Genomic DNA, 22,577 nt, shown 5'->3' with positions numbered 1-22,577 from the left:
AGGTGATGAAGAACTAACAGGGTGGGCCTATCCCAACTCCTGTTGGGTTGAGTCTTGAGAGATTCCTGTGAGTTTAACAAATGCAACGACCTTGCAGAAGTTTTCAGCAAACTTTGCTAATGTTTCAACGACTAATCCTGGGTTTTTGGGGGATGTATTTCCATGATTAAAGAGTTTGAATTTGGTTATGAACAAACTTGCTTACTAACATTATATTGTTTGTTTAGAGATGGAATTTTCCAAGAAAATGTGAAGCATAATGTAGGAAAAATTTAGAGAGGGAATTTTCCATGAGAAAATATAAGGAAAAAAAAAAAAAGCAAAAAGAAATAGAAGAAGAGACGGGAGAGAAAGAAGATAGAGGAGATAAGAATGGTGAGAAAAAAATTTAAAAAATGAATCATAAAGGAAAACAAAAATTAGGTTTTTTTTTTTCTTTTTTAAAAGACCTGCAAAACAGAGAAAAGTTTGAGACAAATGAAAAAAAGAAGGAAAAAAAAAGAGAGAAAAGACTAAAGAGAGAGGACAGTGATGTGGAAACTAGTGATGTGGAATCTTGTACAAAAACTCTTTATAAGAGTCTTTACATCTAACATTTCTCAACTAAAGTGTTCCTTGTAAGGGTATATGGTATAAAATGTTTAAACCCACTTGAGTAAATGGTTTATTGGTTTGGGCTCATTAAGTGACCAGAAAAAGAGTTTTGTCACAAGGCTTCTAGTTACTCCCTAATTATTTCTAAACCTTCCACTCTGTCATAAGAGTAAAATTCTGTACACTAATTAATTAAACAAATCATTTCCTATATTATTAATATAGCGTTACATGTTTGGCATGTTTTCTACTTTAATTTAAATAATATATATATATATATATATAAAATTTAAAATTATTTATCATATTATTAAACATCAATTTATATCAGTGATTTATTTAAGAAATTTGTTAACTTACATAGGAAGGGTTTATACAGAAATTATGTGGGTGTACTACGAGAACTTCTGTTACGCTCGACATTGACAGGCCCCATTTATGGATAAAACCCAACCCTAAAAACAAAACCGAGAATAAACGGCGTCGTTAAGTTTATTTCCCTTGCAGAGCCATGTGAACAACTCATTTCCTGCTCATTCTAGATTCTTCGGCTCAAGTGGTACATTTGTATAATTCATGACAGCTAAATTACCTTGACTCGGCTCAGCTTGTACGACTCGTGTTCTTGAACCCAAAAAGGCACATCCTTACTTACTCTCAAAGGCATTCCTCGAAACCTAAGCCAATCCATCGACGATTTCAAACTCTATTCAACACACTCGCCGCTCGCATCTTCGACTCTCGAATTTCAGGTTTCCTGCACCTATAAGGTCGGTTTCATATTCCTCCAAGTTTTGGCCCCGTGAAATTTTGGTGCCTTGTGTTTTTGTTGATTGAATACGTTGGCAGTTTGTTCATGCAAAGTCTAAGCAGAACTGTTTTGATATCTGTAGTCTACTTTAGCATCTTGACTGATAGTTTTGATCGAGTGGATATTGATTTTATCTGATTTTTTTATTTTATTTCATTAATTTTAATCGGCGATAGTAATATGTATATGTTATATATATCTGTGAGAGTTGTAATTGTTTGCGATCTGCCACGTTTTGCATCGACGAAACTGTCAAGGAAGTGTGTTTTCAGATTTGAGCAATGTTAGGTTTGACAAACTCCACTGGCAATTCAAAGAGTAAAATATTGAATAAATTAAACAAGTGAAGTTAAAGCACGGTTCTGTGTATTCGCCTACTCCCTTGATTTAAATTTTGGTGAAAGAGGAACGGATGTCGAGGCATGAGATTAGTTGGACAAGATTTTAAACTTTATATATATGTCTCTGGAAAGATAATTATAGAATGTAGTATGTTGGGATATAGAATATTCATTATGATGTTTATGTTCGGTTTGAGTTGCCGGATGGCTTCAACTTTGTCTAGGCTAATCGAATGCCTAGTTGCTCCATAACCTATGTTTGGTGGGAATAAGTGCATCGATCGCAAAATTTCCATTTAAAGAAAATGTAGAGTGTGGCTTTTGTTTTGTTGCAATTTAAGACGAGAAAGAATAACCATTTACTAATGTGGAAATTTTGACATGGCATTTTAAAACCTTTTGTGCTGCTTTGCATCCTCCTTTCCTTTTAAGGTTATTTGTCTGTTGTCATGTTCTATGATTCTGTAATTATGTGCCATGACATATACCGCTTACAGAGTTACAGTTACAATGAGATACATAAATATCGTGTATAATGAAGAAATTTAACTCTGGTCATCACTCATATAGTAAGAAATGAAAACCACTTATTTACTTTCTGGAGTTAATATTTGTGTTGATGCTTATCTCGTGGACTGCCGATTAATTGCTACTGAATCTAAGCGTTAATTGTATGTCTTTTCATGACACATTTTGTTGGGCTGAGTTGCTAAAGATGATTAAGTACACACGTAGTATAGGTTGCAGTGATCTTTGTAGTATTTAGTATGTCATCGAGTGTCTATATCTTTCTACTCGCTGATGGCTGAGCTGGTTGGCTTAAAAACTGCCGGGCAGTAAGTTATCACAGCTGCTCAAATAAATTGGGGCACACAAGTAGCTCTTGGCTGCAAGTGTTTGAGCAGTTTAATATAGGTAGTCCCATACATTTTACAAAAATGAATTCTTTTACTTATAAATCATGGCTTTGAACTTGCACAGGAATTTGTGTCTGAGCTTTATTGGCTGAAATATTATGGCGGATCAGCATCTCAGTGAGGGTCCTAGTACAAGCAATGTTTCTGGGGAAAGTTCGGATTCAATGGTAGAGATCAATATCAAGACATTAGATTCTCAGATTTATAGTTTTCAGGTGGACAAAAATGTAAGTAAAGTCTTTCTTGTTCTTTTTTTGGTTTCATGTCATATTACTATGGTTCCTAATGTAATGGTCTGCTTAAGTTAATGAAATTTACTAGCACATTATGCTTATCTATATATTTTTTTTAAAGAAAAATTGTGTTGCATTGAGCAGTTTTCTTAGTTGTGTCATTCTGAATAATTTCAGATGCCAGTTTCATCATTCAAGGAGAAACTAGCTAATGATATTGGTGTCCCAGTTGGTCAGCAACGACTGATTTTCAGGGGCAAGGTGTTAAAGGATGATCACCCCCTTTCTGAATATCGTATCCTCTAATTTATGTGATTCTAATTTTTTTTCTTTGAAGTTGTCCTTATTTTTGTCATGTTTTCTTATATGTCACCATGTTCTTTTTATTTTAGGTTCTTCCTTTTTTTCTTTTTGATCTTTCTCAATTCTTATATGATTATTTATTCATCTAAGCCCATGCATCTGGTCATGCTGTACTGTGGACCCTTTGACTGTTTTTAGATGTGGAGAATGGGCATACATTGCATTTGGTTGTAAGGCAGCCAACTCAGTCACAGCCTTCATCTGATACAAGCTCTGGGGAGACAAATGGAAATAGTGGTAATCGAGGTATTGATTCGCTGGGTTGCTTCTGCAGTTTCCAGAGCAACAATGATTACTATAAATTGATTAGTTATTGTTTTCTTTTTAAATTGGCAGGCAATGATGTCAATGCTGGTGTCCCTCGTAACCGAGTTGGGCAAATCTCACACAGTGTAGTTCTTGGTACTTTCAATGTTGGGGATCAAGGTGAAGGCATTGTTCCAGACCTATCTCGGGTTCGTTTTTCTTTTTTTTTTTTGGGTATTATTGTTATTTATTTTGTGGGTTTAATCTGTTTTTGTTTGAGTTTTTTAACTGGATAGCTACCCTAAGGAAAAAAGGGTAGGATTATTTTGTTGCTATTGCCAGAAGCATTTACTCGTTTGTTATATTACTTGTAGGTTATTGGGGCTGTTATGAATTCTCTTGGAGTAGGTGGCCAGTCCTCAAATAATGGCAGTAATAATGGCGTACAATTCTCTGGTTTGGTAAGTCATGCATGTCTGTGAAAATTTCCATCATACACACACAATATATATTTTACGATCTCAGTTTATTTATTTGGAGATAGGTACAATTTTTCTTATTCTCTTAATTGGGGGTAGCTGTTGGAGTCATATATATATATATATATATAGTTGTCTTTTCTTTTCATGTTAAATATTCTGGAAATGTAAAGACATGCACAAGAAACTGCTTTATGGATTGTCAGAAACCCCATGTCTTCACATGTATTTTTTCTATGTTTTGCTCTAGTGTAAAGTTCTATAGTGACTTTGTACTTAAACCAAGAATACCTAATTTAGCAGTGTTTGTGGTTCAATGAATGATCTTATTTGCAAATCACTTGTGGCTATCATGTTCGGCTACATTGACTCCTGCTGAAGCCGAGCCAGCTTATCGTCTGTGTGTTTTCTTTAATTCTAAAATATATCTTTCATGGTTCTGACTTTGTCCAATTCACAAATTTTTACAGAAAATTCCTTCAGAAATGAGGGAAATGATCTGTAAAGGGAACTGAGCATACAGCATGTACGAATAGAATTGCTTAAAAGAAAAAAATATCGAATCTTTTATATAAACATGATTTAGGTGCTGCTAAATCATTGTTTTTATTATTTGCAGTCAAATACATTGGGTCAGCCCCCACAAGGAAATGAAACAGATGGGATAAGGGGCAATGTTGGTAATCAAAGCCAATTAGGATCACAATCTGGACAGGCATCTGGTCAACCATTTCTATCATCACCTCAGGTTGTTCAAATTCCCCTGACTGCAGCAGCTGTGCCGATTCCTTCACTTCATACGGTAGGAAAATTATTTGCTTGTTCTTGTTTTACTTGTGATCGGCACTCATTATTTTCTAAATATGCTTTCCATTTTGGGTTTCAGCCAATTCCTGATTCTTTAAATACTCTCTCCGAGTTTATGAACTGCATGGAGCAGACGCTGTCTCAAAATGGTAATGACACAGAAGTTATTATCTTTTTACTTTTGGGCTTGAAAATAACTGCCTGTGATAACCAGCTCTGCAATATGTAGGTTATCAACCGAATACATCTTCAACAAGCGATGAAGGTATACCCAGAGTAGAACTTCCGTCCAATGGACGGGGGTTGCCAACACCTGAAGCGTTGAGCATTATTTTGCGGCATGCTCAGAGGCTTCTCAGTGGTCATACTACTGCAGCACTATCTGTAAATACTTTTTCAAGAACACTTCCATTATCTTTTTCTTTTCTTCACCTTTTATTTCTGTGTGGAATTTTATCTGTGTTTGAAATTCAGTTTTGTTTGTTTCTATGCTTTTATGTTAGTTTAGCCAATAGACTGTTTCTTACAGTTCATTTTGAATGAAGTTGTTCTCTCTCTGAAACTTTTTCACTTTGGTGATTGTATTTTTTACTCATTGCATTCTGTGTTTAAATCTGTTATTTTGATGCTGCTATCTTGGTAGTGTATTTCTTAATAAGTTAGTTGTATCAACTTTCTTTTTACTTTCTCTGATTGTAATAATTTATTGATTTTACTTGTAGTTGTGAATGGTTCAGATTAGGGGAAATGAATGCCTTATTAAGCAATTGTTGTTAGGATACCTGTCTTACTGTAATTAGGATCAAGATTTAATGCAATAGCATATAGTTGGATATGAAGTTCCATAAACATGAATTTATCTTTATCTTTTTCTGTTTTTGGGTCAACTTTACTATCTGATTAAGTGTTATTTATAATCTGCTGCAATTTTGTAGCATATTGCAGGACGCTTGGAACAAGAGGGAGCTTCTTCAGATCCAACTATTAGGGGGCAAATTCAGGCAGAATCTGCACAAGTAGGCCTTGCGATGCAACATTTAGGTTCTCTTCTTTTAGAGCTTGGTCGTGTGATTCTAACACTGCGTATGGGACAATCTCCTGTATGTTATAATCCTCTCTCTGCCTAATCCTCTCTCTGCCTCTGATTCAGTCTGTGAATAAAAAATCTTGACTCTTGTTTTATGCAACTCGCAGGCTGAATCTTCTGTCAATGCTGGACCTGCAGTTTATATATCTCCATCAGGGCCCAATCCTATAATGGTTCAGGTTTGTCAATAAGTGTTTGGTATTATATACCTTGTTACTACATATTGCGTTTGAGGCTAATTGTTGACGGCATATGTGGGTGTCATACTCACACCGGCATGGTTCATATTATTCACACGTAGTAATTGTGTCTTACATTGAGGAAGGCATTAGATGTTTTATGTTTCTTCACAATGTATTTTTTAAACGATGGACTTGAATAGATGCTTTTGGCTGTGGATAAATTATAAGTTCTCCTGTGTCACTGTCTCTTTATTTTGTAGTTTTTAAGTCATGGATCTATCTTTCATGTTTTCCTAACCATGCATGGATTTTGTGTTTTTGTTGCAGCCTTTTCCTCTTCAAACGAGTTCTCTCTTTGGTGGTTCTGCTCCTTCTAATACTCCAAGTCTTGGTCCTGTTGGTGTAGGAAATGCCCCAAGGAACATAAATATTCATATACATGCTGGTAGGTAGAGGTTAGACTTAACCAGCTTTTTTTACTTTTAAGGAATCTGACATTGTCTGTTATCAGGCACCGCATTGGCACCTGTTGTTTCAGCTGTTGGTACTAGGGGAAGTAACGGGGATGGAGTGCAGGGTGAACGCAGCAATAATACTGGTTCTGCTGATTCATCTGGTCCAGTTCCATTGAGGATGTTACCTGTCAGGAACGTCATTGCAGCAGCTGTCCCATCACGTCCTGCTGGCATTGCAATTTCCACTGGAACACAACCTGGTTTAGGATTTTCTGTATCTCCGCAACCTGCGAACTCTGTCTTGCTATCCTCAGTTATTAATGAAGTCAATTCGCAAATTAGAAATTTGGTAGGTAACATGCAAGGAGAAAACCAGGTTTCATCGGGTAGGTCAACATGAAATGCTTTAAATGATTGTTATAATGATAAGTTTTATAATGATTGTATGGTTCTCAATGCTGGTCTTTCTGTTTGCAGGTGAAGGGGAGTCAACCGTGCAGAACGTATCTGGTGGAAACAATACAGGTAATGATGTTGGCAATGAGCAGCCTCATAGCATGCCAGTAAACAGAGTTGGTGAACTTAGTGTTTCCCAGGCTGGGGTCATTCCTGAAAGTGAAGGTCAGAAGGTATGCTTGGTATACAATGTAGGATTCTTATGGAAGTAATTTTGTGTTTACTTCTGACCAATGCTAATAATGATAATAGGTTCAACCTGAATGCCATCAAGTAAGGAATAATGAAGATGCATGGAGTGTCTTGATCACAAAAGATGGACCAACTTGTTCAGCAGAAGGCTCTTCAAGCTCTCTAAATGAAGTGAAGTTGGAAGACACTTCAGAAAATGCTTCTGGATCCAGTGAAAAGCAATGCCTTCCGGAGGGTGCTGAAACTGTCCCACTTGGATTGGGGCTGGGTGGTCTAGAGCGCAAGGTGGTATGACATTTTGTTGCTGGTCTTTATTGGAATATACACTTTGAAAATGCACTTAGGTCCTTATGCAGGATAAGATCCTGAGAAAATCCTCAATACATTTGCAAGCATGAATAGATGTTACTCAAATATGTATTTGGTATTTTCTGTTCGGCTGGATGTTCTTGATTGTGCCAGATGACTGTTTGATTCATTTTCCCGTTCTTTTGGAGACGTATTTTTAGCTGTACACTCCCATATTATGTTGTTTATATCTGTCATGCACTTCTGTTTATAAATGTTCTCCTTCCTAATTTCTTTTCTTAATTGTCCTCTTTGAACTGGTTGTTCATAATTCTGTGTTTTTGATGTGATCAGAAGCGATTCAAGCCTTCAAAGACGCCGGTCAAGAGTGGTGATGGAGGAACAAGCAGTGCTCCTCTCGATCAGAATACTTCTAGAGCTCTTGGCCAACAGCTTTTGCGATCTCTCGCACCTTCTAGCTCTGGAATGAGTAGGACAGATACAAATGACCCATCCTCTGGTCAATTACCCCTGGTTGGTAGGATCAAGGAGAGTGGACAGTTAGGAGGGAAAGATACCGATGGCCAACTTGACACATCCAGTACCGATGGCCAACTTGACACATCCAGTGCCATGTCTCAGGTTCTAAGTAGCCCTGAGATTAATGGTTTATTGTCAGGGTTTTCAGAGGAAACTGGGGTTGGTTCTCCAGATGTCTTGAGAAATATGTTGCAACAGCTCACTCAGAGCCCCCAAATCATGAGTACTGTCAATCAAATTGCTCAGCAGATTGATGGCCAGGATCTTGGAAACATGTTTTCAGGATTAGTAGGAGGGCAGGGTGGTGGCATTGATTTGTCAAGGATGGTCCAACAGATGATGCCTGTTGTTTCTGAAGCTCTAGGTCGTGGGTCTGCTGCCCATCAGCCGCTTTCTACTGCTCAGCATGGTGAGAGGTCAACTGGAGTGGACAACTCAGATAATCAAAACTTTGAGGTTTGTATACCCTACTAATGGATAAAATAATAAAAACTCTGCAACATAGGATTTTGTAGCATTTCCTACATTCTTGTACATATTCTATGCATGTATTCGGCCTCAATCATTAATCTTTTGGCTCGTTTTTTTAATTTCTCTAATTAGTTTTGAAATTAAAGCTGTTTTCCCAATATTGTGATCCTTGTAATTTTTGAGTTGAATGTTATAAGTGTATCCTGAAGAAGAATTACGTATTTTCAATTACTAAGTTTGTGTTTCAACTGCTTCTGTGTCTAGATTGGAATTCAACAAGTGGCGCAGAGGATTGAACACTGTGATCCTCCTGAAGAAGTTTTCCGTGCTGTTGTTGAGAATGCTAGTGTGTTGCAGCAAAATGGAGCTATACCTGGAGACCTTGTGGATGAGTTGTGCAGTGACGAAGGTCTTGCACATGTAAGTATCACACACAATGATTCACTTTAAATTTCATCGTTACTGTGATGTTCTGGAGCTTAACAGTTTTTTTTTTTTTTTTTTTTTTCCTAACTTTGGTCTCATGCAGGAATATATCGAGATCCTACGGCAGGATATACATCAACGGCTTCAGGGTGACTCTTGCCGGGACAAATGCTAAATTATTATTATTTTTTTTTTTTTTGGTTGTTGAAAGGGATAATGGTTTCATTATGTGTTGTAGACCGTGTACCTCTTCTGATACACGGAAATATTTTGAAAAATTCTTGTACAAAATTAGGTTTGGGGCTTGATTGGCCCGTAAAATATAGCTCATTTGCATATTGAGTATATAACTTTTCACATTTTGTAGCAATTTATTGTTTTTTTTTATTAATACATTCTATAACATTTGAGTTTGCTTCAAGTAAAATCAAATTTGTTTTGGCATACATGATCTCTCTTTTCTAGTTACGCTTTAATAGAATAAGATTTGAGTTTGCTTGACTTACACATAACAAGTTCCTTGTCCTTGTGGGAGCTTCGATCATATAAACTTGTTTTGTTCACATCAGATGAAATCAAGAAGGACAAATTTTTATTAAATGAGATTTAACAAATAACCTGGTTATAATCCTCAATTAATAAAAAGTAAAAAGAAAAAAATTCAAATAAACTTGTTATAATTGGATATTAAGATTGGGGTATATATTATAAGCATCAGGAAGAAAATAGTAAATCTAAATCATAACTTAAGCCCAGCTTGTATTTTTACAAGCTCGGGTAAATTATAAGGAGAAACATGTTTCAGGTTCGGTATTTTTATTTGAGCATTAGCGATGTAAGTAGGGTTTGTGTTAGTCTTTTTTGAGAAGGAGAGGTTACACTCATAATTTCATTTTATAAATTTTTTCTTAAACAGCTCATAATAGATTTTATATAGGTTTCATCTGATAAATTATGATTGATAATTACAAGTTATAACATTAAAATTGTAAGAGAAAATTTATGAAAACAGACATCAGTGTAGATTATTTTATCGAGAATTAATAACATAAATTAGTAGAGACTCCGGACAGTCAAAGTTAAGAAAAAAAAAAAAAGGGTAAATTATACGGACAATTATGTTAATTAATACCACCAATAACAACAATTAAAACAAGTAAAAATCTATTGCCCGCCTTTGGATCTCCACCGCCAACAACAATTCGGGCCTAGAGGAACGATTTCATATCACTGTGCCGTTAGTTTTACTGCTAAAGACTTTGGACTCGGTATGGATGAAGCCGACACGAAGCTGAGAAAGGCTGGGGGTCGCCTTTGTTGTATCTGTAACCAGAGAAGGGCTGCTCTGAAGAGACCTAAAACCCTAGAACAGGTAACTTTACTTTTTCTTTCTATCCCCTGTTTGTTTCCCGTTAAAGCTGTGCTATTTTTTTTTTTTTTAAATTTTCTCACCTCAAACTAATGAATTATAATTCAAAAATGAAATTTCAAATTAGTTTGATTGTAATAATTTAGAAAGTGGATTGGGCTGCCTTGTTATGATAATCTTCGTAATACTTTATTGTTGTTATTATTATGATGCAATTACCAGCATAGTTTTTGGTTTGTAAAGATATGCAGGGAGTGTTTCTATGAGGTTTTTGAGGAGGAGATTCACCAAGTGATTGTAGACAACCAGCTATTCAAGCCCGGTGAGCGTATTGCCATTGGCGCATCTGGTGGAAAAGGTGAATGCTTTTTATTATTATTATTATTTGAAGTATTAAACTCTTTTGAATCATCTGCTGCCCTTTTAACCATCATTCCCGCTTCTGTTTGCTGCAGATTCTACCGTTCTTGCTTATGTACTGTCAGAGCTGAATCGGCGCCACAACTACGGATTGGACCTCTTCCTCTTGTCAGTTGATGAGGGCATTACAGGTTACAGGGATGACTCACTGGAGACTGTCAAAAGAAATGAAATGCAGGTCAGATTTTTTCTTTATCTCATATGAGCAAAACCATATCAGGACCAAGTGCAAAATTTTTCATGTTTTTCTTTCGTTAAAGAATTGTTTCTTCTAATTATGACTTATGAATTTGTAAGAAAAAAAATTCAATAAGATCACTCTATGCTTCTCTTTGTTTTATTATTTTCTTCATGCGTTTATATTATCTCTCACTTTTTTTTTTTTTCCCTCTCTCCCCAGTATGGCCTGCCACTAAGGATTGTTTCTTACAAGGATTTATATGGATGGACAATGGATGAAATAGTGAAGATGATTGGTTTAAAGAATAACTGCACGTTCTGTGGTGTTTTCCGTCGTCAGGTATAGGGATTATATTCTCTAAAATAATATAAACCAGCTTTTTATTTTTCTTATTATTGACAATTCTACCATAGCTGTTGCTTCTGGCAAGTTATAGGCATTATAGATTTTGAGCTGCCTTCCCTTCATTGGTTGAGATTGGAATTCTTCAAAACAATCACTATCATTTTGATTTGTAAAATTGGTATATGTTTTCTTTTTTAATCTCTGTGCTTTAGGAGATATTTTTTATGTTGTTTGCCTTAATGTATATGTGGGGAAATGTTCTTGTTAGAGCTCTTTGGCTGCTGCAAAACATTTATAGATTGAAAATTGTAGAATTTTAGAAAACATCTCCAACAGCAATCTATGGGGGCTAAAATTGATGGTCTTTCTGATTTCCATCTCTTCTAAAGAAATGGACTCGAGGATTTCTTCTCTCTCCTGCTCCTTTCAGATGATACAGCTAAAAAGGATTTTATCAAATAACAGAGAATTTACTGAATCATAGGATTCTGATTTCTGAGACAAATGCAAAACTACTCACTTTATTTCTGTCTTAAGGAGTCTTTGTCTTAAGACTAGGTACCAGCTGTACGTGTAGTTAACCACTTCTGGCAGTTTTTTAGTCATCTTAGGGTTAGGATAGAATGACTTGATTAATTGATCAATGTTTTATAGGCCCTCGATCGAGGTGCTTCTTTGTTGGAAGTGGACAAGCTGGCTACTGGACATAATGCAGATGATATTGCAGAAACAGTTCTCTTGAACATCTTACGAGGTGATATTGCTAGGTAACAAATTGTTTAATGAGGTTATCTTTCAGTTTTATCCTTTCCTTTTCATGGAACTAAGTTCAGGCTGTGTTTGTGTAGATTGAGTAGATGTACATCAATAACAACTGGTGAAGATGGACCAATTCCAAGATGCAAACCTTTTAAGTACACGTATGAGAAGGAGATTGTAATATATCCTTCTTGTTGCAATGCTTGGTTTTTGTGGACTTATTTGATTTGCATATATTGACATGTACTATTTACTGCAATAGCTGTGAATCCTTAACCAGATGTTCACGTATGCTTATTTCAAGAGGCTAGACTACTTCTCTACCGAATGTAATTGTTCATTTCTTATTCCCATTTAATATTTTTTTCCCTCTAACCTTTAATCTACAAATTTTGTTGTTTTACTGGTCCCTTATCTCTTTAAAGTTCTGTTATTGTAATTGCAGGCATATATTCTCCAAATGCTTATCGTGGTTTTGCTCGTGAGTTCATTAAAGATTTGGAGAGAATAAGGTGATTCAGTTGACACAAAGTGAAGCAAATTTGTTTGAATTTTTTCCAAATAAACCTCGTATAAGCTATATTAAATGTTACCACTATTTAATGGATTCTGAATGCAGGCCCAGGGCCATACTTGACATCATTAAATCAGGAGAGAATTTCAGAATAGCCACTTCAACAAAAATGCCAGAGCAGGGTACCTGTGAACGCTGTGGCTACATTTCTAGCCAGGTAAGCCTTCTATCTGTATGAAGATTTTGAACAGGCAATTGATACAGCACAATGAATGATTAAGTACACTGATTAACTAAAGCATTTCTAGCAATACAACCATGTTTCTGATTATATGCACAAGGTTTCTGTGACCATGATTCTTATCATTGCATTTCTGCTTCATGCACAGAAATGGTGTAAAGCTTGCGTCCTGCTGGAGGGACTGAATCGAGGTTTGCCTAAGTTGGGCATAGGACGGAATAAAGGCCTCAATAATGATCGTAAAAAGGACGCGAAACAAACTAGCGGAGCAAAGAGTATAGAGAGCAAACAGTGTGGAACATTGGATTTCTGATGGCAAACATATGCGTCACCTCCTATAATGCCATTACTAATTGCACGGAATTGGTTTACCAGGACAAGGAAGAGCAATAACATTAAGGAAATGAACTAGCGAATTAGAGAAATTCACTTAAATATTCTTTTGCTGAGTTGAATGACAGCAGCAGCAGTAAACAAAAGATATGTAAACGAGATTTGTCTTGGACGAAGCTGAGAGGAATTCACATAGAGAAGCAGCCTCTCAAACAATTTCTCAGCAGCATTGCCAGTTAAATAACAGACTTAACAGTATTTATAAATTATATAGACGATTCTTGTTGCATAATCAATGTAATCTTATGGATGTTTGGCTGCTATTTTTTGGATTGCAATTTCCACAACTGTCAAATTTTTATTTCTTAGGGGCATTTGGATCATATAATGTTTTATTATAGGAGAATATTATATTAATAGAAAGAAAGATCACCTTGAAGATCATTGAGAATGTTTAGAAAATGTGTTTGGTTGGTTCGAATAAATTGGTGAATAATATGTTTAGTTGGAAAGATAAATGGGTGGGAATGTTATATACTGTCTCTGTTTTTTAATAAATGAGTTTTGAGGGTTTAAATTTTTTTCAAATTAAGTGTCGTTATCTTGTCTATGACATCTCCTCTCTCTCTCTCTCTCTCTTTCAAACGCCATTTAACATAATTTTCCTATCATTGCTTTTTTTTTTCATTGCATTTCCCATGGCACTTTCAAGGGAGGAGCTAAAAAGAGATACAATAGGAGAGAGAAAAAAAATTTACATTAAAAAATTAGTTTATTAAAAAGTGTGTAACTGCTTAAAACGACTTTTATTTCGGAACGGAGGGAGTAGATTATTAAATTGCTGTCTTTTTTAAATATTAATATAATAGTATTTATTATTATTATTTTTTGAATAATTTTTTTAACTCCCTATATTTGAAATTTTGTTAAAATACTCCAATCATATAAAACTTTAATTTGTAGTAAAATCACATCCACCCATCCCAAGCCACTGTCGGCAACCAACCACCACCTCCGGTTGCCTTTGACTGTCGATAGAATGGTCACAACTGGTCGTATATGGTCGATCGTGCGTCGACAAAGCTGAAAATGTCCATGGTTGAAAAACAACCAAATCTATGGCCATTTCACGGCCACAAATCTATGACGTCAGTGGTCAGTGGTGGTGAGTCACAACCGACGGTGGTCTTGGGTGGTTAGGGGTATTTTGTTAACTTTTAAACTTTTTTGTGGTTAGGGTGTTTTAACTAATTTTTCAAATGTAGAGGGATTGGGTTAATTGTTATTTGGTAGATATTTGAAAGCAATTGTATTAGAAATGATTTTTAATCAAGAGTAAAATAGGTAGAAAAATCAGATTATCCAAGTAATGTTTTAATAACAGCTCTTAACAAGGTAATAAGATTATTCTCATATTACCAACAGTAAACACTATTTGTAATAAAAGATTACCGTAATATTTCATTATTTGCAAATCAAACATCGAAATTTTACAAAATAAACAAAGATGGCCCCATTATCTTATGGAAAATGATAGAGTCACCGAAAATACACATCGAATCTGTGCACCGAATGACGTGGCAAAATCTTGACCGTTGATTAATATTAACTGATAATGAATAAATGGTTAGGATTGTGTTACGTTATTCGGTGCACAAATTCGGTGCACATCTTTTGGTAACTGTAGCATTACTCTTATCTTATATACTCCCGATCCAAACGGATATATATATATATATTGATGGTTCTGATGTTGCCACATAAACATCTGAGTCCAATTAAGTAGACTGTTAGTTTCGGGGGAAGTTATTAAAAAGACATTTGAAGTTTACATTTAATTAAAAGGCTATCAAGTTTTGAAATGTTAACTAAATAGCCATATTATTGATTAAGGGTAATAGTGCTTAATTAGGATTAATGAATCTTTTCAAAATTATCTATATTTCCACAAACCCGAAATTGTTGCAAATAAACCCAAAAACCTTCTCTTCCTCCCGCATTAAGCATCTCTACCTGCATCTTTTCTCTTCTCTGGCGTCGTCAACATCTTCTTCTCCTCTGCATCTTTTTCTTCCTCCTTCTGTACTCTTCTTCTTCTTCATCCTCTATATCTTCTTGTTCCTCCGCCATTAACACTTTCTTCTCCTCACCATTAACATCTTCTCCGGCAAAGATCCCCTCCTCCTCCTCCTGACATTTCGCCTAAGTAGTGTATCTCTTTTTACATTTTATATTTAGATTTACAAAGATTAATAATGGATGGGGTTGGGTTATGATTTTGATTTAGTTGTTTAGGTTGTTGGTTGTGTTTGATGTAATGTGGTTGAAAGGAGTGAATTTGTTGAAAATTTGTTGTGGGTATTATTCTGGGTATGATGGATCGATTGTAGGTGGAGATGACTGAAAATGTGTTCTGGGCACGATGGATCGCTTAAGCGATCCGGTGTACGTTAAGCGATTCGGTAGGTCTGGTAATGCAGCAGATAGACGCTTAAGCGATCAGGTATGTGGCATAAGATCGCTTAAGCGATCCTGTTAAAGTCTGTTGTATGGAGCAGATCGCTTAAGCGATCAGTAAATCGCATAAGATCGCTTAAGCGATCAAGGTTATTATACTGAATCGCTTAAGCGATCACTGTATGCTTAAGCGATCCAGTAAAATAACCATGATCGTTCAAGCGATACATCAGACCAAATATGCGAATGTGAGATTCTTTTTAAATATTTGAACCCTTAGTACATCATTTAGAAATATGTGTTTTCTTGCATTACAGGTAGTTGGCTATTATTATACATGGGAAAAGTTGTTTTGGGTGTTGAATATTTTGGTGAGTGGGTGAGGAAGAAAGTAGGTGGAAGTGGATTGGGAAGAGCAAAGAAGTTATGCCAATTGCTGTGAGCACAGAGGTTAGTTTTGATGAGTTGATTGATGAAAAATTAGAAGAGGTAATTTGGTTGCTCGCGTAGTGATATAGTTGTGAAGTATGTTTAAGCAGAGCTCCTGAAAATTATAAGGTACCTCTGCTGTATAAAGTCGGATGAAAGTGTGAACTTATTATGATTGATATGGCGATAGTGGTTCGAGGCCGATTTTAAGGGTTTCTTATGTGAAAAACCGTGGAAGTTGGTTCCAAGGAAGGGGTAACGAGGATGTAGGCGGGAGTTTGCTGCGTTGTAATTTGAACTACGAGGCCATTGATTTGTTAGCTGAAAAATCAAGAGTAGCGGTGAATTGGGGGTGAGAAGGACACTCTAGAAGGGTTGGTGATGGGGGGCAGAATGAAAATGTTGAGGAGGAGGACCCCGTAGATGTTCCCACAGATGTAGAGATTCCTAAATAAAGATTATGCAGAAGGCGTGATTGTGAGGAAGAGAACTATGGTCGTTTATGCAGGTTCAAAGGGGGCAATTGGAGGGAGTAGTGGATCAGCTCTGTCTTTACGGATGGATCGGACTTGCGCATAGGGTATTTATTTGACAACAAAGAGGAAGTGGTGAGGAAGCTAAAACTGTTGCTGTGAAAGGTAATTTTGAGTTCATCACCAAAAAGTCAAATTCATTGGCTGTGACGGTTGCATGTCGTGACCGAAGTGCAAGTGGCGGGTTTATTGTAGAAGGTTGGCGGAGTCGGAAAAGTTTATTCTTAGCAATATACCCGTGAGCACACATGTGGTTGGGACATATTTCGGTGAGCATCGACAAGCGTCGCGACTGTTATTGGACAATTTGTCAAAGTCGGTTCGTCGAAGGGAAAGGTCTATCTCTCTAAACATTCAGAGACTTCTGCGCACAGAGTTGGGATGTGCTGTTATACTGGAAATGCTGGAAAGGTAGACAACATGCACAAGATTTTGTGAGGGGCACGCCGGAGCACGGGTACGCAGTATTAGAAGCGTACCGTATATGCTTGAGTTGACAAACCAAGGTAGCAAGACGGCTTTGAGTGGACAAGGAATATGATGTTTAAAATTTTTTTGTTGCTTATGGTGCTGCTATAAGGGGTTTGTAAACATGAGAAAGGTGTTGGCTGTTGATGGTTGTTTCTAACGGGAAAGTATGGAGGTACATTGTTGGTGGCCACTACACAGGACAGCGAGAATCACACATATCCTGTTGCATGGTGTGTGGTTGATCTGAGAATGACGAGTCATGGACTTGGTTTTTTCAGCAGTTACGTACGATAGTGCCTGACAGTGACGAGTTGTGCATAATATCCGATAGAGCACAACTATAAGAAGGGGATTGCCACTATTTACCGTCAAGCACATCACGGATCTGTATGAGGCACCTTGGTGAGAACATAAAACAAAAGTTTAAGTGTGCTGGCCTCCTTCAGACATACTACATGGCAGCAAAAGCTTATCGGGTTGATGAGTTCGAGGAACACTTCCAGCAATCCGAATCAAGGATGTTAGAGTTGCTAAGATACTGAGCATGATGTTGGTTTCGAGAGATGGAGTAGAGCTTACTTTCCTGGAAGAAGTTTGATGTCATGACCACGAACCTAGCTGAGTCCATAAATTCGAAGTTGTTAATAGAAAGAGAGTTTCCAATAGTTGCACTTTTGATGCAATCCAAAGGACACTGTCGCGGTGGTTCCATGAGCGTCGTATGGAGTCAGATATTTTACTACAACCCTTGTCCGTCAGCTGAAAAATATTGCGAGAACATAGGAACTGTCAATGCACTGTTTGCCTATCTCTTAATGCTCAAGAGTTTACTTGGCGCGGCTATGGTCCGGATGCCCTAGTTAACCTTGTTACAAAAACTTGCAGCTGTAAAGTGCTTGACACAACATTTACCTTGTCCTCATGCACTAGCAGCACTGAAACACCAACGGAAGCCGGATTTTGGTTCAAGAATTACATGGAACTTTGCTCCCCTTTCTATATGACAGATCACTACATGCTAGCATATTCAGAAACGTATATCCGGTGCCTCAGAAGAGCAGTGGGGAGTGCCGCCAGAGGGGGCTGACATATCCTCCAGCCGCCATTGAAGAAGACACCAAAGGGGAGAAAAAGGGTTAAGCGTATTCCATCAGCCTTTGAGGTTCCCCGGAAGATGAATAAGTGCTCAATTTGCAAGCAACTGGTCACAAGAGAAGCAGTTGCCAGAAGTAATTAGGGTCGATTCGAAGAAGGATGAAATTATTGATGTTTAAATTTTATTGTTACCTTAATAAAAACCTTTAATTGTGTATTCTTATTACATGGTCTAAATATTTGTTGGTGATTTAGTTTGGAATTAGGCTGTCAAATTGAGGAAAAAGTATGGAATTAATACGTGTTGGTAATTTTAGTTTGTCAAAATTTAGGAGAAAAGATGCAAATGTTATATTTGCCCACGATCGCTTAAGCGACTAAGTGTATCGCTTAAGCGACAAAGTGTTTTCGCAGAAGGATCGCTAAGCGATAAGGATGCTTAAGCGATCGTGCACCTGGACTGATTGATTCTGCCCAGGTGCTGATCGCTTAAGCGATCCACGATCGCTTAATCGACCAGGGGAAAAGGCAATATTCCTTAAGCGATACACTGATCGCTTAAGCGATCATGGACCTGGGCAGATTTGCTTCTGCCAATCACATGACGCTTAAGCGATCCATTGTATCGCTTAACCGATTCTTCTGCAAAAGGTTTTAAAATTAACAGATACACCCCCACCTACCCATGGTGACAGATTCTTGCCACCGGAGCCGGAATCTGACCGGGAAAGGGCGTTTCGATGCACAGTGGTCGGATCTGGCCGATAGGGCCCTCATATAGCCTTTTCGGCCAGATCGACCACGGATGTGGCCGGAAAAGCCCACGATCCGCCAAAACTGGCGTAGACGAACGAAAAATTCCAGAGCTTGCCGTCTGTAACAGCCAAATATATGGCCGTCGTGTGCGGTCAACGATGGCCAACATTTGGCGTCGTTGACCGTCAAAGTCGGACATTCATTGAAAGTCCATGACGGTGGATATGGCCGGAAAAGGTCACAACTGGCCATTACCGGCCATTGGTCGTTCGTTGCTGTCGGCGGTAGCTAGAATCTGGGAAGTTGGGTGGGTGGGGGTGTTTTTGTTAATTTTTAAACTTTTCTTGGTATTAATGAAATTAATTCACTAATGGGTCGAAAATTAAAAAATATACTAATATTTCCTAAATAATTAAGCAAACCAATATAAAAATATGCTGAACGATCGTAAACCCTATGTTTGATAAAAGTAATAACGGAACAAGTGCTTGAACGAATCGTAAACCCTATAGGTTTCATACTGAAGTGTAAAGGAACTATATGTTTGATATAAATGTAATAACGGAACAAGTGCTCTGAACGAATCGTAAACCCTATAGGTTTCATACTGAGTGTAAAGGAACCATATGTTTGATATAAATGTAATAACGGAACAAGTGCTCTGAACGATTCGTAAACCCTTATAGGTTTCATACTGATGTGTAAAGGAACCATATGTTGATATAAATGTAATACGGAACAGGTGCTTGAAGAATCGTAAAAACCTATAGGTTTCATACTGACGTGTAAAGGAGCTATATGTTGATATAAATGTAATAACGGAACAAGTCTCTGACGAATCGTAAACCCTATAGGTTTCATACTGACGTGTAAAGGACTATATGTTTGATATAAATGTATAACGGAACAAGTGCTCTGAACGATTCGTAAACCCTTATAGGTTTATTACTGAGTGTAAAGGAACCATATGTTTGATATAAATGTAATAACGGAACAGGTGCTCTGAACGAATCGTAAACCCTATGTTTCATACTGACGTGTAAAGGAACTATATGTTTGATATAAGTAATAACGGAACAAGTGCTCTGAACGAATCGTAAACCCTATAGGTTTCATACTGACGTGTAAAGGAACTATATGTTTGATATAAATGTAATAACGGAACAAGTGCTCTGAACGAATGCTAAACCTATAGGTTTATACTGACGTGTAAAGGAACTATATGTTTGATATTATGTAATAACGGAAAAAGTGCTCGAAAAATCGTAAACCCTATAGGTTTCATACTGACGTGTAAAGGAACTATATGTTTGATATAAATGTAATAACGGAACAAGTGCTTGAACGATCGTAAACCTATAGGTTTCATACTGACGTGTAAAGGAACTATATGTTGATAAATGTAATAACGGAACAAGTGCTCTGAACGAATCGTAAACCCTATAGGTTTCTAGACGTGTAAGGAACCATATGTTGTATAAATGTAAATACGGAAACAGGTGCTCTGAACGAATCGTAAAACTATAGGTTTCATACTGACGTGTAAAGGAAAATATGTTTGATATAAATGTAAAACGGAACAAGTGCTCTGAACGATCGTAAACCCTATAGGTTTCATACTGACGTGTAAGGAACTATATGTTTGATATAAATGTAATAACGGAACAGGTGCTCTGAACGAATCGTAACCTATAGGTTTCATACTGACGTGTAAAGGAACTATATGTTTAATATAAATGTAATAACGGACATCTGCCAGGCTATGATCGCTTAAGCGCCTTTGTATCGCTTAAGCGATTATTACTAAAATACGATGATCGCTTAAGCGATTTATGATGCTTAAGCGATCTTTTCCGAGGCAGAATGACATCTGCCCAGACTATGATCGCTTAAGCGACCTTTTGTCGTTTAAGCGATTATTACTAAAATACGCATGACCGCTTAAGCAATTTTGATCGCTTAAGCGATCTTTTCGAGGCAGAATGACATCTGCCAGACTATGATCGGTTAAGCGACTTTCGTATCGCTTAAGCGATATTACTAAAATACGCATGATCGCTTAAGCGATTTATGACGCTTAAGCTCTTTTCCGAGGCAGAATGACATCTGCCCAGACTATGTCGCTTAAGTGACCTTTCGTATCGCTTAAGCGATTATTACTAAAGACCATGATCTTATATGGACAAACCATACTAGTAAATTGAAACGCTGATGAATTATCTTATATGCAAACAAAAATATATCCCAAATATCAGATCCAATTCTTCAATGATCACACCATACATAGTAAATTATTTATAATTAGTTTTTGATGCAAACAGTTTGAATCCACAGTGAATGGTATCAGGGCAGTCCATGCTTGAAAAGATGCCCACGACATCATTCTTCCCGATGCTTTCTGGCTCTGCACTAGCATCAACAAATTCAAGATGATATCTACAAGGGCGGCTAATATGGTGCCTCGGCGACTTTGTGGAGATTGACCATTCCATCTTAGTGACCTGCAGTGTAAAACACCATAATATGAGAAAGGCATGAATTAGAAAATAGCCAAGCCATGAGAACAAATTAAATAAGCAGTTGACACAAAGTAAACATCAAAACACCATTGAAAGAACATGTATATACACCTTATTGATAATTATAACAGGTATCACATAAACTAACTCAAAAAACCCAAGTATGAACACAACATCACATAAACTACACAATTCAGCGTCCATCTTTCATACCTTTGATTGGGTTCTGGTCACTCAAAACGGATCCATCTGCCCATGGAAGCAGTCGACAGCCCAGCGCTCGAAATTCTCCATTGTTTCGTCATTCAGTGTCCATCGGGCTATTGGTCATCGAACTGAATAATTTCAGGGCATATGCCCCACATTCAGCGCTACAATAGGAAGAAGACATTAGCATTATAATAAACTTATAGAACAATTGTATTAGTAAGTTAGTTTTAAACAAAATTTACCTTGACTCATTTATTGGGCAGGTAGAGCGCTGAATTCGCCACTTTCCGGTTAGTACCTGATCACCCAACTGCCCAAACATCCCGCTGTCACGCAACAGCCGCAGGAACAACCTAGACAGTGGCTCCAACTCGACCTCCAATGCTTGTCTCGACAAATGGTTGGGTTGCAGTCAAGGTCTTCAGACACCCCTCCTCTAGATGCACAACGACTGCTATCCAATGCATCTGTTGACGAGGATGATGCAGTACACTCTTTAACAAAGGCCCAATCGTGGCCATATTTGGGTGATCCCCTTACGTAATGCATAATCCTATCATCAAACGGAAATCACAGGGATGCAATCCGACTGTGGTGGGCCAATCGTTTTCGCTTCGGTTCTTTTGCTACACCACTAGCAACGGCATTTTTAATTAAAGACCGATATGCTGAAACAAACGTTTGCCCAAACGCCACATCTGTGATAACACTGTCGGGATACAACAGTCACATCACTAGTCTGTCGTAGCCTCATCAGTGCCAATATCTCATCGATGTGCTACATCAAATAAAAACAACAAGATAAGTATGGAAAACACAGGCAAAAATAAGGAAAATTAAGTGAAAATAAATCACCGAGTCCTAAGCCCGTTCGATCGTCAACAACTTCTGAAACCATTCCCGGGGATAATCCCCTGTCTTACACTTTTATGGCCATCAAATCCCGATCCATTGTAATAGGCATAAAAGAGTTTTTTCCTTCCTTATTAGCCTTACAAATCGACATTGAGTCCAATTTCCCTTCCCCACTTCCTCCCTTCCTCCAATTTTACATCCC

At 37.3% G+C, this 22,577-nt stretch overlaps 2 protein-coding genes across 3 annotated transcripts; both read left to right on the top strand.

Annotated features, from left to right (window-relative positions):
• Window positions 1-1,266: 1,266 nt before the first annotated feature.
• Window positions 1,267-9,247, top strand: LOC116118995 (ubiquitin-like domain-containing protein CIP73). Of its 2 annotated transcripts, none has more exons than XM_031404950.1 (18): window positions 1,267-1,364; window positions 2,728-2,890; window positions 3,074-3,191; window positions 3,398-3,505; window positions 3,596-3,714; window positions 3,880-3,966; window positions 4,604-4,786; window positions 4,871-4,940; window positions 5,021-5,175; window positions 5,727-5,891; window positions 5,986-6,057; window positions 6,388-6,505; window positions 6,572-6,901; window positions 6,993-7,144; window positions 7,224-7,451; window positions 7,806-8,447; window positions 8,727-8,882; window positions 8,992-9,247. In XM_031404950.1, exons 2-18 carry the CDS (start codon window positions 2,762-2,764, stop codon window positions 9,061-9,063), a joined length of 2,904 nt encoding a protein of 967 aa, XP_031260810.1. In that variant the 5' UTR covers window positions 1,267-1,364; window positions 2,728-2,761; the 3' UTR covers window positions 9,064-9,247. The 2 variants fall into 2 exon arrangements, with proteins under 2 accessions (XP_031260810.1, XP_031260812.1); XM_031404952.1 differs by having other exon boundaries at window positions 1,268-1,364; window positions 7,224-7,448.
• A 788-nt stretch (window positions 9,248-10,035) lies between these two features.
• On the top strand, window positions 10,036-13,378 carry LOC116119001 (cytoplasmic tRNA 2-thiolation protein 1-like). Its single transcript, XM_031404960.1, has 10 exons — window positions 10,036-10,260; window positions 10,501-10,615; window positions 10,713-10,855; window positions 11,078-11,197; window positions 11,858-11,970; window positions 12,052-12,144; window positions 12,251-12,291; window positions 12,408-12,474; window positions 12,582-12,693; window positions 12,866-13,378. The coding sequence occupies exons 1-10, from the start codon at window positions 10,159-10,161 to the stop codon at window positions 13,028-13,030; spliced, it is 1,071 nt and encodes a 356-aa protein (XP_031260820.1). The 5' UTR covers window positions 10,036-10,158; the 3' UTR covers window positions 13,031-13,378.
• Window positions 13,379-22,577: the final 9,199 nt, after the last annotated feature.

Source organism: Pistacia vera, unplaced genomic scaffold, assembly GCF_008641045.1.
Source record: "Pistacia vera cultivar Batoury unplaced genomic scaffold, PisVer_v2 Contig869, whole genome shotgun sequence".
Taxonomy (NCBI): domain Eukaryota; kingdom Viridiplantae; phylum Streptophyta; class Magnoliopsida; order Sapindales; family Anacardiaceae; genus Pistacia; species Pistacia vera.
The sequence above is the reverse complement of the archived record's forward strand: the minus strand, read 5'-3'. Positions and strand labels throughout refer to the sequence as shown.

Coding starts and splice junctions, on each gene's coding strand:
- LOC116118995 (XM_031404950.1), top strand. CDS start 2,762: ATGGCGGATCAGCATCTCAGTGAGGGTCCTAGTACAAGCAATGTTTCT. Junction 6,058..6,387: donor CCAATCCTATAATGGTTCAG/GTTTGTCAATAA, acceptor TTTTTGTTGCAG/CCTTTTCCTCTTCAAACGAG. Junction 7,145..7,223: donor CTGAAAGTGAAGGTCAGAAG/GTATGCTTGGTA, acceptor TAATGATAATAG/GTTCAACCTGAATGCCATCA.
- LOC116119001 (XM_031404960.1), top strand. CDS start 10,159: ATGGATGAAGCCGACACGAAGCTGAGAAAGGCTGGGGGTCGCCTTTGT. Junction 10,856..11,077: donor TCAAAAGAAATGAAATGCAG/GTCAGATTTTTT, acceptor CTCTCTCCCCAG/TATGGCCTGCCACTAAGGAT. Junction 12,475..12,581: donor AAAGATTTGGAGAGAATAAG/GTGATTCAGTTG, acceptor TTCTGAATGCAG/GCCCAGGGCCATACTTGACA.